The sequence below is a fragment of the Heterodontus francisci genome, chromosome 31 (assembly GCF_036365525.1).
Source record: "Heterodontus francisci isolate sHetFra1 chromosome 31, sHetFra1.hap1, whole genome shotgun sequence".
NCBI lineage: Eukaryota > Metazoa > Chordata > Chondrichthyes > Heterodontiformes > Heterodontidae > Heterodontus > Heterodontus francisci.
In genome coordinates, this window is record NC_090401.1 from 35,518,004 (window position 1) to 35,533,065 (window position 15,062).

The window sequence follows — 15,062 nt, forward strand, 5'->3', positions numbered from 1 at the left end:
AAAATCAGCTAGGCTCCCTCTCAACTGTTATCTAGCGACCTCTATAGGAAGCAAGCATGTGCATGTATGTTGAGGGTAGGGCAGGAAGACAGCTTTGGTCTTGGTTGTGATGCTTCTATGTCAAGTTTCCTGCCAGTACCCCCTGTCTAAGATCACATATCAACAACCAAAAGGATAGGGCATCAGAACGCTTTCAATATTTGCAAAAGTGTACTCCCAACAAGGAGCCAACAACTTCAGAAGAGGAAGGAGGGTGAAAATATTGAAAGAAAATTGATCAGAAAAATCATTTAAATTCAGAAATAGATTGGACTTCAAGGTTTGAAAACATATCCCAGGTAGTAGTCTGTCATTACTCTGGTGAGAGCAGTACACAGATGCTCCCTGCTGGTAAAAACTGAAATAGTTATACATAATAAATACCTGGTAGTCAGATGCAATTAAGTGGTTTTAATAGAGTTGACCTTGGGACTCATTGCATTTAGTGTAGCTCCCTGAAGACTTTTTCACATTATATCAGTGAAGCTGATGGAGGAACACTTGGCTGCACTCCATAGTATAACCAAGCATGGCTCCTGTATCCTTGACAGCATTGTAGATGCATTAAAATGTATGGATCCATTACCTTCGGAGGGAAGGGGGGGAAAGGAGGAAGAACTGTACTTGCATAGTGTCTTTCATGCCCCAAAAGTGAGCCAGTATTCCAATGCATGGACACCACCCAACTGTGACCCGAAGTAAAGATGCACCAAATATAAAAGCACCTTTAAATAAGCAGCAACGGAAGGGTAAACAGCTGTGCATGTGCCAACATGTTGACATTTGGTTAGGACTTTGTTTTAAATAAAACCCTCATCTGAGCTTCACTGAATGCAGTGAGATCCACTATTGCACATCCCATTGCAACAGTGTTCAGAAAGGGAAGAAATGTAGCAGTCACTTTAGTCACTTCCACAGATTTGGCTGTGGAATCACTGCTGTTTCCGCTGACTGATCTCCTATTTTATTTATTCCAAATGATCAGACTTGACTCTATTCATAAAGAAAAAAACAGAGCCAAACCATTGTTTTTTTTGTTGATTCAGCTCCTGCTTGCCACTTGAAACAAATTAATAGTTGCTGACGCTGCATATTTAGAAGAGGGGAAAGAAAATACTTAAAACCATAACTTGGACCCCTGGGCCAGTTGGATCCAATTTTTAACAAACATTTGTATAGCACTTTTGAGTATGAAGATGTCCCAGTGTTCTATTAGTTGGAGGAAAAAATTTGACACGAAACTGGAGGAAAAAGGAAAACAGGAAAGTAATTAGAGATTGGAGCTGAAAGGACAGTTGTTGAGTGACCCCTGCAAGAGGAGAGAGGGGAAGAGAGAAAGAGACTGTGTGTGTCTGGTGGTTGGAGGATAGGAATGGGCTTGACTATGACGCCTATATGGTCAAATTGCCAGCCAGGAATTAACATCAAGGTTCACACATCTAAATCCAGGGGGCTTTCAGCATATCTGGAATTGCAGTCAATGCCCTCAAGAGGGCATTAGAAAATTGGTAAGAGGAAAAAAGGGATTTTAGAAGGCAAACCTCAGTGGAATGACTTGATGCCATATACTGGAATACTGGGTTGAATCTTGCTGATAGTTGTTAATATAATGCCGATCAACCTCTCCAGTCCAGAAAAGGAACAACTTAAACTTTTCAATCTCATTCCTGCATGTAGTAAATTGCTGTTGAGATTTTAATAATGGCAGTTAATTTTTTTCTCACTTTTTCTTTGTCTCTTTTTTCACTCTTAGTCCAATCTTTCCCTCTCTTTTATTTCTGTTTCTGCACCAGATTTGACTCTCCTCCTCGGTTGTTAAGGGCTTACGCTGTTGGTCCTGCCATTCACCAAGGTCCCAAATGTCCCGTTGTCTTCACTACACCCTTATCAGCTCACACTTCCAGCAAGTTATGGTGCAAAACAACTGAGAAAAAAGTATAACTAACAGTGTACATCAAATGACGACTCACTGTCGCAAGATGTTTTAAAATGATTACATTTAACTGTCCCTGTGAGCCACTGAAGTATGGAAAACTGGTCCACATTTCCTCCTAGTTCACCAGCATGATCAAACCTTCACAGACTGACACTACCTCCAGCCTCACCGGATCAGTAGATATCATCACTGGAATGCCATTACTAATTCAAAGATATGAAATACAAACTGAAATATAAAAATCTCTTCCAATACAAGTAGTAGTTTTGGGCAGCAAAATCAAGGTTAAAAAAAAACTTTTTTTCTATGACACCTAATCATGTTACCAAAACATTTTAAAATGCTTTGCATTAAATTACTTTTGAAATGTAGTTACTGTGGTTATGTTGGCAAATGTGGCTGCCATTCTATGTCAGTACTGTCACACAAGCAGCAATGGATGAATGACCAGTTAATGTGGTATTGGTTGAGGGAGTGAAATTGCCCAGAAGAACAAAATGATTGCTGCTGTTCCTTGACTAAGTACCCTGGTTCTTTAATGCCCACCTAGACAGGTAGAAAGATAATAAAATATTTTCTTGATCGTATTACTGCTCACCAACAAAATATCAGTATAACTGTCTGAATAATGTGGGGATACCAAATATTACCTGTGTATACATGAAAATGTACTAAACTGTACAGAGTACTGTACATAGATGTTACTGTTACACATGCAAAGCATTATTAAAATACTTTAAGGCTTAAGTTATTAACAAATAACTGACGAGTGCATTCCAACCTGCTAGGTTCCTTGGCCAAACAACAGTTAAACTCTGAGTGACCTCAAGCTGGGAGTGAAATTCAACTTTGGCGGGAGAATAAAATGGGAGGCAGCGATAGTCTGGCCATTATAACTCTGCCCAATTTTTTTTGCACTGTAGAAGGGGTAACTGGGTGGGCTGTATAACAGGTGACTGATTTGCTAACGTCCATTTTTCCCTGCAGAAGTTGAATTTCACTTGTGCCGTTTTTGCTTATAGCAATAAAGACTTTTTGGTCTTAAAGGGTTAGGCCATTTAAACATATCCCCACCAAAGTAGCAGAATATACACTGTGCAATACATGTTATAATCACTCCAATCAGAATAAACCAGGTCATTTAATTTGTCATATATATATGTACACAAAAATCTCACACAAGCACACAGCCAAGGCTCAAAGGATTTCTCTCACTAGCAGAGAAAACTCCTTCAATTATGTTTCATTGATAATTACAGTAAGTAATTTTTTTGTCATCCTAAAGTACAAACTTACTGCTGTTATTGAGGGTTTCTTGCCATCTCCAGCTGGTGGGTGGGTGACATCTGCTCCCAAGAAGATCACGGGCTGCTGGAACACAGCCGAACTGGAAGGAAACAGGTGGAAATCCTTTTCTAAACTTGGCTTGCATAAAGTGAATAAAGTATTGAAAGCACTGAATGGCGCCAAAGCATCAACACAACATTGAAGTAAGTTTTTTTTGTAAAAATTAACTGTTGAATCATTCCCCTTTTTACAGGTCTTTCCTAAATTCCAAACGAGGTCAAAACTCCATATTTCTAAACTGCACAGGTCATGGTAATTATTCAATACGACCACTTAGATTTCCAGACAGAAGAGTAAATCAATGCTTCAGTAAATATTTCAAATAATACTGTCAAATGTTTGAATCTGACATACTTTGTCTATTCTGCTTTTCAGGATTTCATCACCCCCAACAGTAAGTACACTGTTGGAGACAACCTTGCAGAATAAACATAGTGGAATGTTTTAGTTGGCATCAATAAACACAAACAACCCTCTCTTGTACTATTTATGGCTTGTGTAGACTGTACCCCGGTATTACCCTGTTGAAATGAGGCTCACAACGCAAGAACAACTGCAGTTGTTTGTTGCTGAATTGGCCCAAGTATAGTTGAGCATGTATGAAATGGAGGAACTCAGTGATATAAATGGAGTATTAAGTCCTGAAAGTCATAGTATGCCCAATTTGTTCTAATCTGAAATCTCAGAATTTGCTTTATCACTGTTGCAAATTGGTCTGCAACTTAAGCACAGAAACGTTAAATGCTATTATACAGTCGCAGTTAATGAATTTAACTTGTAAATCTGATTTAATTTGTAAATTGGTTGTACCTTTCCAAAACAAAGCAATTTGTATTGTACACCCTGCAGCCAGACCCTGCCATTTGGGAAACTTAAGCTTTTCTCACAACACCATCATCTGATGTTTTACTTTTTTTATTTTGTGTTTTATATAGCTCAATGGCAGAACAGAAAGGATATGAAGGGGGTTATCCTTTGCAATAAAGCACAAATCAATCAGTTTACATCTGGGATAGAGTAAGGCAGAGAACAGCAAGTGAAGGTGACAGGCAATTCCCCAGTAGGGGAAAGTGAAACATTGCAGGGTAAGCCTACCTGTAGCACCTTCTGCCAGCCAATTTGAATGGTATTTGAAGACTTGCAGAAATGGTACATGGCACAGATCACTAAAAAAATTTAGGTAAGAGAATAGAATGCTATTACATTGAGGCTTTTGTTGAATTGCTATATTACAATTCAACAGGCAGCTGATTTATTAAACTGATTGAATAAGTCAAATGCCATTTTTTATTTTATATCCTTCTGGGATGTTGACCTGTGTTTTGTGGATCAAATTCTGGAACTCTACTTTCTAATAATCCCTTTCACATCTGCTACTATCACCCTCTTCCTCAAATAGGCAAACCATGACCCTGTGTCCTTGCAAGCTACCCTCCCCCATGTTAAACCTTCCATTCCTCTCCAAATTCCTTGTTATTGTCACCAAAATCCGTGTTCCTCCTATCCACTGCTCCATTATTGAACATCTGCAATCAGGTTTCTCTACTTTCCACATCACTGAAACGGTCCTGATCAAAGTCACAAATGATATCCTCTGTAACCGTGATCATGATGCACTATCGCGCCCACTATCCTCGACCCAACAGCCTTTAACACAGTTGACCACACCACCCTCCTCCAATGCCTCTCCATTGCCAAGCTGACTGGGACTGTCCTTGCCTGGTTCCACTCTTACCTATCCAGTTATAGCCAGAGAATCACCTGCAATGGCTTCTCTCTTCCCCTCTAGCACCATTATCTTTAGAGTCCCCCAATGATGTATTGTTAGCCCCCTCCTATTCCTGATCTATATTACTGCTCCTCAGCATCATCATCTAAAGATTCCATAGATTTCCCCCCCCACAACCTGTGTTTCAGGATCAACAAAAGTGTTTGTAACCTCAGCATCCTATTTGGCCTTGAGATGTACTACTGAACACAAATCCTCAACATCACAAAGACCTCCTCCTTCCAATTCTATAAAATCGCCTATCTCCACTCCTACCTCAGTTTATTTGCAGCTGAAATCATCATCATTGTTTTTGTTGCCCTCAGACTCTACTATTTCAGTGTTTTCCTGGCAGTCTCCCATCTTCCAGCCTCCATAAACTTCAGCTCAGCCAAACTCTTCTGCCCATATCCAAACAGGCACCCAGGCCCACATCCACCACCCCCGTGCACGTTGACCTATGTTGGCTCCTGTTCCACCAATGCCTTGATTTCAAAATTCTCATTGTATTCAGTCCCTCCATGGCTTTATCCCTCCTTATGTCGATAACCTACTCCAAGAACTCTGCATTCCTCCAACTTTGTCCTCTTTTACATCCGCCACTTCCTTTGTTCCAACATTGGCAGCCACGCCTTCAGCTGCATCGGCCCGATGCTTGAGAATTCCCTTTCCCAGACCTGTTTCTCCATCTGCAAGACCTTTCCTAAATACTACTACTTTAACCAAGGTTTTAGTCACCCATCCTAATATCTCCTTCTTTGGCTTGGTGTCAAATTTTGTCTGATTACACTGCTGTGAAATGCCTTGGGATGTTTTCCTACATTAAATGCACTGTATAAATGCATGTTGTTGTTGATTCCCTATATACGGTATAGCAGCACTGCAATTTTAGATAACCCAAGTGTTTATTTCCCCATTCATCAGGGATGTGGGCATCGCTGGCCAGGTTTTTTGCCCATTCCTAATTGCTCTCGAGAAGATGGTGGTGGGCTGCTTTATTAAATAAACTGCCCTAGCAAGCTACTCAGTTGTAAGCGTGGACCACATTGCTGAGAGTCTGGAGTTACATATAGGCCATGTCTGGTATGGACGCCAGATTTACTTCCCTAAAGGACATGTGAACCAGATGGGTTTTTACATCAATCCGGTAACTTCATGGTCATCATTACATTCAGATGTATTTAATTAACAATTTAAATTCTCCGGCTGCCATGGTGAGATTTAAACTCATGTCTCTATCATTAGTCCAGGCCTCTGGATTACTAATCCAGTAATATAACCAATATGCTACCTAGCAAGGACTTAGTGGGACAGAAATGATCAAACATTCTTGTATAAGTTGAACTTGCTATTTATCGGAGCTTGCATTAAAAAGCTGTAATAGTGACTGTACGAAATGAGGTCCATCTCTGCAGCCCTTTCCTCCCCCAGCTCTGTTCAATGATGTATGGTCATTGGGCCAACTGACTAACATCTTATTGCAACACCTCAGATGCTATTTATAAGCATGATTTTTTTAAAACCAGAAGTCCATTTTTGTTTACCGAGCATCAATTTTGATACCAATATTTATTTTGAGTTATTTGAAACTATTATAGACACATAGGAAGACAGCATTTTAGTTATAACTCTCCTCACGCTCGTCTATTCTAAGTCTCTTTTGAGCAATCCCATTGGTCGAGTGATTACGCGACTTTTCAGATGTTAGTGACACACTTAAGAATGTCATTGGCCATTAATAATTACGTGATTATTCTGTTGGTGTCATTTAATAGAAATCCAAGTGCTGGTAAGTATGTGACCAACATGATTATTCCATTTTTTGCTCTGATAGAACACTGAACTGGTGCCAGTAAAGGAAGGCCAGATGGGGGTTTGTCATATTTTTGCTCCATGATGTCCTGTTGTATTTGTAGTAAACTTATTTTAAATTTGGTACATGAGGCAAGCATTACATTGAAAACTCCTCCTGTAAACTACCTCATATGAAAAATCCTGTTCTCAAACTACACGTTTTACAAATGCTTGTGGCATTTGTAGGACATTTAATATTACACGTGTCACACCTTGCTTATCACATCACACTTATCATTTTTATTGATATATATTGCTGACACATAGCTGCCATATCACCTCGACTTTGTTGAAAATGCTATTTTTATTGCTATCTAGGGCTCCCTTTCCATCCTCTGCCTTATTTCGCTCTCCAATGCCACACTGGAGTTGTGCACAAATTCTCATTCTCTTCCAGCTATATGTTGATGCAGGTTTTAAAATCTTACTTTTTCCCTAGAAAAAAATGAATTTTGTCCCCACTCCAATCAGACCCCTCCACCACTGCCCCCTCAGTATCTATGCTGACCCCATGAGAGCCCACTCCTACTTGAGCATCAAATCTCATAGCATGCCGGAACAGCGGGAAAACAATTTTCCATTGCCTCAAAGTATGAAATATATTTTCCTACCTTTTATTTCCAAAATAATTACTTTTGCTTTCTCCCCATTTTTGTCAGGTCTGTCACTTCCACTGTGCTTTGGTACTACTGTCAGTCCTCATAGTCATAGTGTTATACAGCATAGGAACAGGCCCTTTGGCCCATTTTGTCCATGCCGGCCATCAAGCACCTATCTATTCTGATCCCATTTTCCAGCACTTGGCCCATAGCCTTGTATGCTCTGGCATTTCAAGTGCTCATCTAAATACTTCATAAATGTTGTGAGGGTTCCTGCCTCTACCACCCCTTCAGGCAGTGTGTTCCAGATTCCAACCACCCTCTGGGTGAAAATTGTTTCCCTCAAATCCTCTCTAAACCTTCTGCTCCTTACCTTAAATCTATGCCCCTGGTTATTGACACCTCCGCTAAGGGAAAAAGTTTCTTCCTATTTACCCTATCAATGCCCCTCATAATTTTGTATACCTCAATTAGGTCCCCCTCAGCCTTCTCTGCTCTAAGGAAAACAATCCTAGCCTATCCAGTCTCTCTTCATAGCTGAAATGCTCCAGCCCAGGCAACATCCTGGTGAATCTGCACCTCCTCCAGTGCAATCACATCCTTCCTATAGTGTGGTGACCAGAACTGTACACAGTACTCCAGCTGTGGCCTAACTAGCGTTTTATACAGCTCCATCATGACCTCCCTGCTCTTATAATCTATGCCTCAGCTAATAAAGGCAAGTATCCCTTATGCCTTCCTAACCACCTTATCTACCTGTGCTGCTGCCTTCAGTGATCTATGGACAAGTACACCAAGGTCCCTCTGACCTTCTGTACTTCCAAGGGTCCTACCATCCACTGTATATTCCCTTGCCTTGTTAGTCCTCCCAAAATGCTTCACCTCACACATCCCAGGATTAAATTCCATTTGCCACTGCTCTGCCCATCTATATTGTTCTGTAATCTAATGCTTTCCTCCTCACTATTTACGACACCACCAATTTTCGTGTCATCTGCAAACTTACTACTTACTGATCATACCTCCTATATTCATGTTTAAATCATTAATGTACATTACAAACAGCAAGGGTCCCAGCACCGATCCATGCGGTACACCACTGGTCACAGGCTTCCAATCGCAAAAACAACCCTCGACCATCACCCTCTGCCTCCTGCCTCTAAGCCAATTTTGGATCCAATTTGCCAAATTGCCCTGGATCCCATGGGCTCTTACCTTCTTGACCAATCTCCCATGCTGGACCTCATCAAAAGCCTTACTGAAGTCCATGTAGACTACATCAACTGCTTTACCATCATCTACACACCTAACCACGTCCTCGAAAAATTCAATCAAATTTGTTAGACATGATCTCCCCCTGACAAAGCTATGCTGGCTATCGTTGAACAATCCCTGCCTCTCCAAGTGGAGATTAATCCTGTCCCTCAGAATTTTTTCCAATAGTTTCCCTACCACTGATGTTAGACTCACTGGCCTGTAATTACCTGGTTTATCCCTACTACCCTTCTTGAATAATGGTAACACATTCGCTGTCCTCCAGTCCTCTGGCACCTCTCCTGTGGCCAGAAGGGATATAAAAATTTGTGTCAGAGCACCTGCAATCTCCTCCCTTGCCTCACATAGCAGCCTGGGATACATCCCATCTGGGCCTGGGGATTTATCCACATTTAAGCCCACTAAAACCACCTCCCTTTCAATGCTAATTTGTTCAAGTATATCACAATTCCCGTCCCTGATCTCTACACCTACATCGTCCTTCTCCATAGTGAACACAGATGAAAAGTAATCATTTAAAACCTCACCTATATCCTCCAGCTCCACACACAGATTGCCACTTTGGTCCCTAATGGGCCCTACTTTTCCCTGGTTGTCCTCTTGCTCTTAATATACATAAAATTCTGTGGGATTTTCCTTTATCTTGCCCGCCAGTGTTTTTTCATGTCCCCTCTTCGCTCTCCTAATTACTTTTTTAGGTACCCCCCTACACTTTCTATACTTCTCTAGGGCCTCCACTGTTTTCAGCACACTGAATCTGTCATAAGTCTCCTGTTTTTTCCTTATCCAATCCTTTATATCCCTTGACATCCAGGGTTCCCTGGACTTGCTGGTCCTACCCTTCACCTTTACGGAAACATGTTGGCCCTGAACTCTCTCTATTTCCTTTTTGGATGACTCCCCCTAGTCTGATGTAGACTTTCCTACAAGTAGCTGCTCCCAGTCCACTTTGGCCAGATCCTCTTTTATTGCTTTGAAATCAGCCTTCCCCCCAATTCAGTACCTTTATTTCTGGTCCATCTTTGTCCTTTTCCATAACTACCTTATATCTTACAGAGTTATGGTCACTATCCCCGAAATACACCCCCACCGACACTTCTACCACTTGTCCAGCTTCATTCTCTAAGATTAGGTCCAGTACTGCCCCTTCTCTTGTAAGACTTTCTACGTACTGGCTCAAAAAGCTCTCCTGGATGCATTTTAAGAATTCCACCCCCTTTAAGCCTTTTGCACTAACACTATCCCAGTTAATATTGGGGAAGTTGAAATCCCCACTATTATTACCCTATTATTTTTACACCTCTCAGATTTGCCTACATATCTGCTTCTCTATCTCTCCTTGACTGGTTGGAGGCCTGTAGTACACTTCCAGCAAAGTGATTGCCCCCTTTTTGTTTTTAAGTTATACCCATATGGCCTCATTTGAGGAACCTTCTAAGATATCATCCCTCCTTACTGCAGTAATTGTCACCTGATCAACAGTGCAATGCCACCTCCGCTTTTACACCCAGCTCCCCTGTCATGCCTGAAGATTCTATACCCTGGATTATTGAACTCAGTCCTGCCCTTCCCTCAACCATGTCTGTGAAAGCAATAATATCATATTCCTTTGTGTTAATCAACGCCCTCATTCCTCTGCCTTACTTGTAAGACTCCTTGCATTAAAATAGATGCAGTCCAGCCTTGCATTATTTGCTCTGCCTTCCAGACGGACTTAATTTCTCTTCTATATTTGGATGTGCAACACCCTACGGTACCTCCACTCTGTATCCCATCCCCCTGCCAAATTAGTTTAAACCTCCCCCCCCCACTCAACAGCACTAGCAAACCCCCCTGTAAGGATGTTATTCCTATTCCGGTTCAGGTGTAAACCATCCAACTTGTACAGGTCCCACCTTCGCCAGAAACAAACCCAGTGATCCAGGAAACTAAAGCCTTTCCTCCTGCACCACCTCCTCAGCCACGCATTCATCTGCTCTATCCTCCTATTCCTATACTCACTAGCACGTGGCACTGGGAGTAATCCAGAGATTACAACCTTTGAGGTCCTGCTTTTTAATCTGCTACCGAGCTCCCTAAATTTTTGTTGCAGGACCTCATCCCTCTTGCTACCTATGTCGTTGGTATCAATGTGAACCACGACCTCTGACTGTTCACCCTTCCGCTTCAGAATGTCCTGCAGCCGCTCCATGACATCCTTAACCCTAGCAGCAGGGAGGCAACATAGCATCCTGGAGTTCTATGTGCACTTGCTCAGTCTCCCAATTTCTTCAATCTTCTAATAAAATTTCCCCCACCTCCTCTTAATCATTTTTAATGACTTTAGTCAGTCATTCCACTCACACCATTCTCAGAAAACTCTTGCTGTAAACTTTAGTTGGGTTTTAATAGATTGAATACGTGACTTCTACATCCCCTTCTGAGAAAGCTCCAAATTTAATATTTAGTTAGAGTAAACCCATCTGCTCATTCATTATGCTGCCAAATGTTTAGTACTTTTACTGAGTTTTTCAAAAATAACACCTATTTGTTTTCCCCAGCTGGCATCTTTCCTTTCAAAGTAATGTGAAAGACCCCAGGTGGGAAAGACAAAGAAAGATATCAATTAGTCATTAAATTTTCCAGTTCACTGTGAGAAATGCCATGTGGCATTTTGCAATAGGAAGAAAATGTTGATCTATATTGTTGAAAACCTACTAATTTATATTCCATTTATGACTTTAGAAACACATTTTATTGAGGCCCAAAATAGATCAGTTTAAATGAATGTGATATCCTCCTCATCGATTGCGAGGGATAATTAGCAGCAATTACCAGACATCAATCACAGACAAGGTTTTCAGTCACATTGTTTCAACAGACCAATTGTGATGTTCAAAACCACAAACAGCAGCTTCCGCAGACATAATCATGTGGTTACCGTAACCAATACGCCATTATTGTATAAAGATAATCTTTCTTAATGTCTATTGCCACCTGCCCATTTCTTTTGTACAGCTCTCAATTAACAGGCCAGTCAAGTATTTATTGTGCTTAGTGAGATTGTCAGAAAAAACATGAAATAGAAATATCACATGATCAATATTGGCCAACAACATTACTTTAAGTATCACCCAAGATTTTAAAGGTCACATTAATTGCTGTTAGTAACTGCTGTTCTAACAGGACATTTTTTAAATACATGTATATACAGAAAAATATGCATTATATATATATTTTTGTCCAAAACCAGTTATCAGTTAATGTTATGAAAACAAGTCATATACTGCAGTGTATGTATTACATTAAGGTAATAAACTTTAGTGAGAACATACGATTCCCAAAAACAATTAAGAAAGCAAGGCTAAAAAATACATACATAAAATCTAACTGTATGCATTTCAGTTCGTGACATCTGAGGAACAATCACGGGACAAAGTTTCAGAAAGTAACTCAACTCTAGGTGAAAACCAACAGGCTCTCAAAATTAGGACCTGCTCTTTTGGACCCTGGAGTAGGGTACTGGATTCAGACTATCAGTTGGCATTCTTGTATAACCAAAGGTTAATGGCATATACCCGATTGCCCCCCCTAAAAATTGTGCCACTTAATCAGAGCTTGAGACACAAAAAAAAATCCCCAGTATTACCTTTTCAGGAATACCTACATTTCTATTGTTTTTTCTGATTTTCTTGCTTCTTAATTATTATGACGCTTGTTGGAAAAAACATGACACCACAAAGTTCTTTATAATGCATATCATACATCAGTTAGGTGAAATCAGCATTAAAGGGTGCCTATTGAAATGCATCTTAGCAATGCAAAAAACTTCTTTCACAAACTGTTGTCAGTCCTCAATGAAAATTATCAACAGTAAGGGAAAATGATTTTATCAAGATATCTTTCTGCATTAAAACTATTTCACTGTATTAAGCTTCATGACAAAAGCAATAGAGGTTGAGCTGAGTTAAAGAACTTTTTATTTTATTATGAATACAGTGGAACCCTCCTTCACAATTTCATACATATTTTGTAGATTGTGCTGAACTTGTACCCTGGATATGGAGAAGCAAATTAATTTCCCTATAGAGTGTAGGTTCTGGGGCTTACAATTTATGCTTTTTTCCTTCCTAATTTGATGTACGCTTAATAGCTAAACAAGCCTTTCCAAAGCTCCATGTCACATCAGCATGACATTCTCCTAAATGTAAAGAGTTTACTGAAAACAAATTCAGTGTATTTAGTTCCAAAACATCTGTTTGTGGTTTAAGCCCCTTGGGTCCTTCAGGAAGTACAGTCAAGTTGGAGAGATTACCTTGCTGCTTTTGCTTCTATTTCAGAAATGTTCTAGCCAATTAAATTACGCAAGATCATAAAATACAATGGACAGTATGTGACAGCAAGTTGATTTTTACGCTAAAGATGAAACACAATTTTTTAAAAAACATGCTTCACATACAACCTTTAATTAATTGGAAGTCTCTCATTGCTAGTTTGGTTGAACTGAATGGGTGAAATGATGTGGCTTCTAGAAATCTCCACAACTATAACTAGCACCAAGGTGTTCTTACAGCTGTAGAAAATGTTCTATTTGTTTTCCTTTTCCTTCTCTTTCCCAAAAGAATCCCATGAAATCAAAGACCATTCCATACAACTTCCAACTGGTGAATGAAAAAACAATGCCAGATAAATGCCCAATTATCACTATGAAAAGCTAAATAAAATCTGCCTTTTGGGAGCTTCCAAAAGTCAGCTGCTGTGCCACTAATATACATAACCATTGCCAGTTGCAATCTTTCCTAATCCTCTTTGTATCAGACATGTGCAGTTTGTAAGAAACAAACTTTTCTTCCAGATGTGCTGGTGCAATCATGTTTTTCATGTGCCACTTTGACTTTTTGTCACTTTAAGGAGAACGGTAGTATTGTGGTTATGCAAATAGACAAATAATCCAGAGGCCTGGACGAATTAGCCAGAGATATGAATTCAAATCCCAGCACAGCAGTTAGGGAATTAAATAAATCTGCAATAAAAAGCTAGTATCAGTAACGATGACCACAAAACTACTAGATTGTTGTAAATAACCTACCTGGTTCACTAACGTCCTTTGTGGAAGGAAATCTGCTGACCTTGTCTGATCTGGTCTACATGTGACTCCACACCCACAGCAACATGGCTGACTCTTAACTGCCCTCTGAAATGGCTTAGGAAATCACTCAGTTGTATTCAAGAAAGCAGCTCACCACCACCTTCTCAAGGGCAATTAGAGATGGCAATAAATTCTCACCTTACCAGCAATGTTCACATCCCATAAATGAATAAAAATATTCCTGCTGATGAAACTGTCCACACCATCTCCAAGGAGCTTGGTAAAATGTGGACCTTTCCAAAGTTCCATGCTATCAATGGAACCTTGGACATAAAGAAGTTTATTGGAAAATGACAGGTGTATTGCTCACAATTTCTGTCCATAATTTCAACGGACAGAAAAATCACAGACAAAGCACCCATGACCTTCTATTAAGTTGCCTGCTGCATCAGAGGTAGGGTCTTGGAAAATTTCTCTCACTAATTTAAAGCAGTTTTCATAGCATAACTGCAGTTTTAGAGGCACATGCTGTCTAATACCACCTAACCTAATCCTCATTTGGTTACATGAAATATGGTTCTTACCGTTGATGAGGTACCAAGATGTTGTTAATTCCACCCAATTTCACATTGATTTTCAGGCAGAGGTTAGACAGCGTCTGAGGAGACGTCCTCACGACATTTTTCACCTGAACACATTGTGTGGCCATTCCAAGGAGGGTATCACCTACCCGCTTCACCTCAGCTAATTGGGAAAAAGAAGCCATCATTGTCTTAAAGCGGTACTTCTGTGCTCATATGGAATATTTTAAGCTAAAAGGGCAATCTGCCCAACAGTGCATCTTTTGAAAATTAAAGTTCCAAGATTTTTGCGAGAATTCCATTTTTGTTTAAATGCCAAAGACCTTATTGGATAAACTGGCTGAGCTATCAAGCCTGACAGCCTAGAAGAACTCACTTAATATGAGTTGGTTGTCAGCAATTCAGGATGCTTCAGTGATATGCTAATTTGTTTGGCTGTTGAAAATAACCATAATTCTAAATAAGGGTTTCACTTTCTAATAAGTTAGGTTAGTGAGAATCTCTAATTAAATCTATATTATTAACTCGTATCTTTTTTATTAATCATAAGTGTTATCGGAGTTCAATTTTCAATAAAGAAGTATTTCTACATTAT

At 40.0% G+C, this 15,062-nt stretch overlaps 1 protein-coding gene and 1 long non-coding RNA gene across 8 annotated transcripts in view; one reads left to right on the forward strand and one right to left on the reverse strand.

The window, feature by feature from the left end:
- Positions 1-15,062, forward strand: part of LOC137347148 (uncharacterized) — a 55,366-nt gene that overhangs the window by 32,638 nt on the left and 7,666 nt on the right. For 2 of the 5 annotated variants that reach the window (XR_010968874.1, XR_010968875.1), the window contains exon 3: positions 3,304-3,465. The exons of the other annotated variants lie outside the window; for them this stretch is intronic. This is a non-coding gene — a long non-coding RNA (uncharacterized lncRNA). The remainder of the gene's footprint in view (positions 1-3,303; positions 3,466-15,062) is intronic. 5 annotated transcript variants of the gene reach the window in all.
- LOC137347145 (protein argonaute-1) overlaps positions 1-15,062 on the reverse strand; it is a 132,869-nt gene that overhangs the window by 21,143 nt on the left and 96,664 nt on the right. For all 3 annotated transcript variants that reach the window (XM_068011291.1, XM_068011290.1, XM_068011289.1), the window contains 2 exons: positions 14,471-14,630; positions 3,272-3,362 (listed from right to left, as the gene is read on the reverse strand). In XM_068011291.1, coding sequence (XP_067867392.1) covers positions 3,272-3,362; positions 14,471-14,630 — 251 coding nt within the window. The remainder of the gene's footprint in view (positions 1-3,271; positions 3,363-14,470; positions 14,631-15,062) is intronic.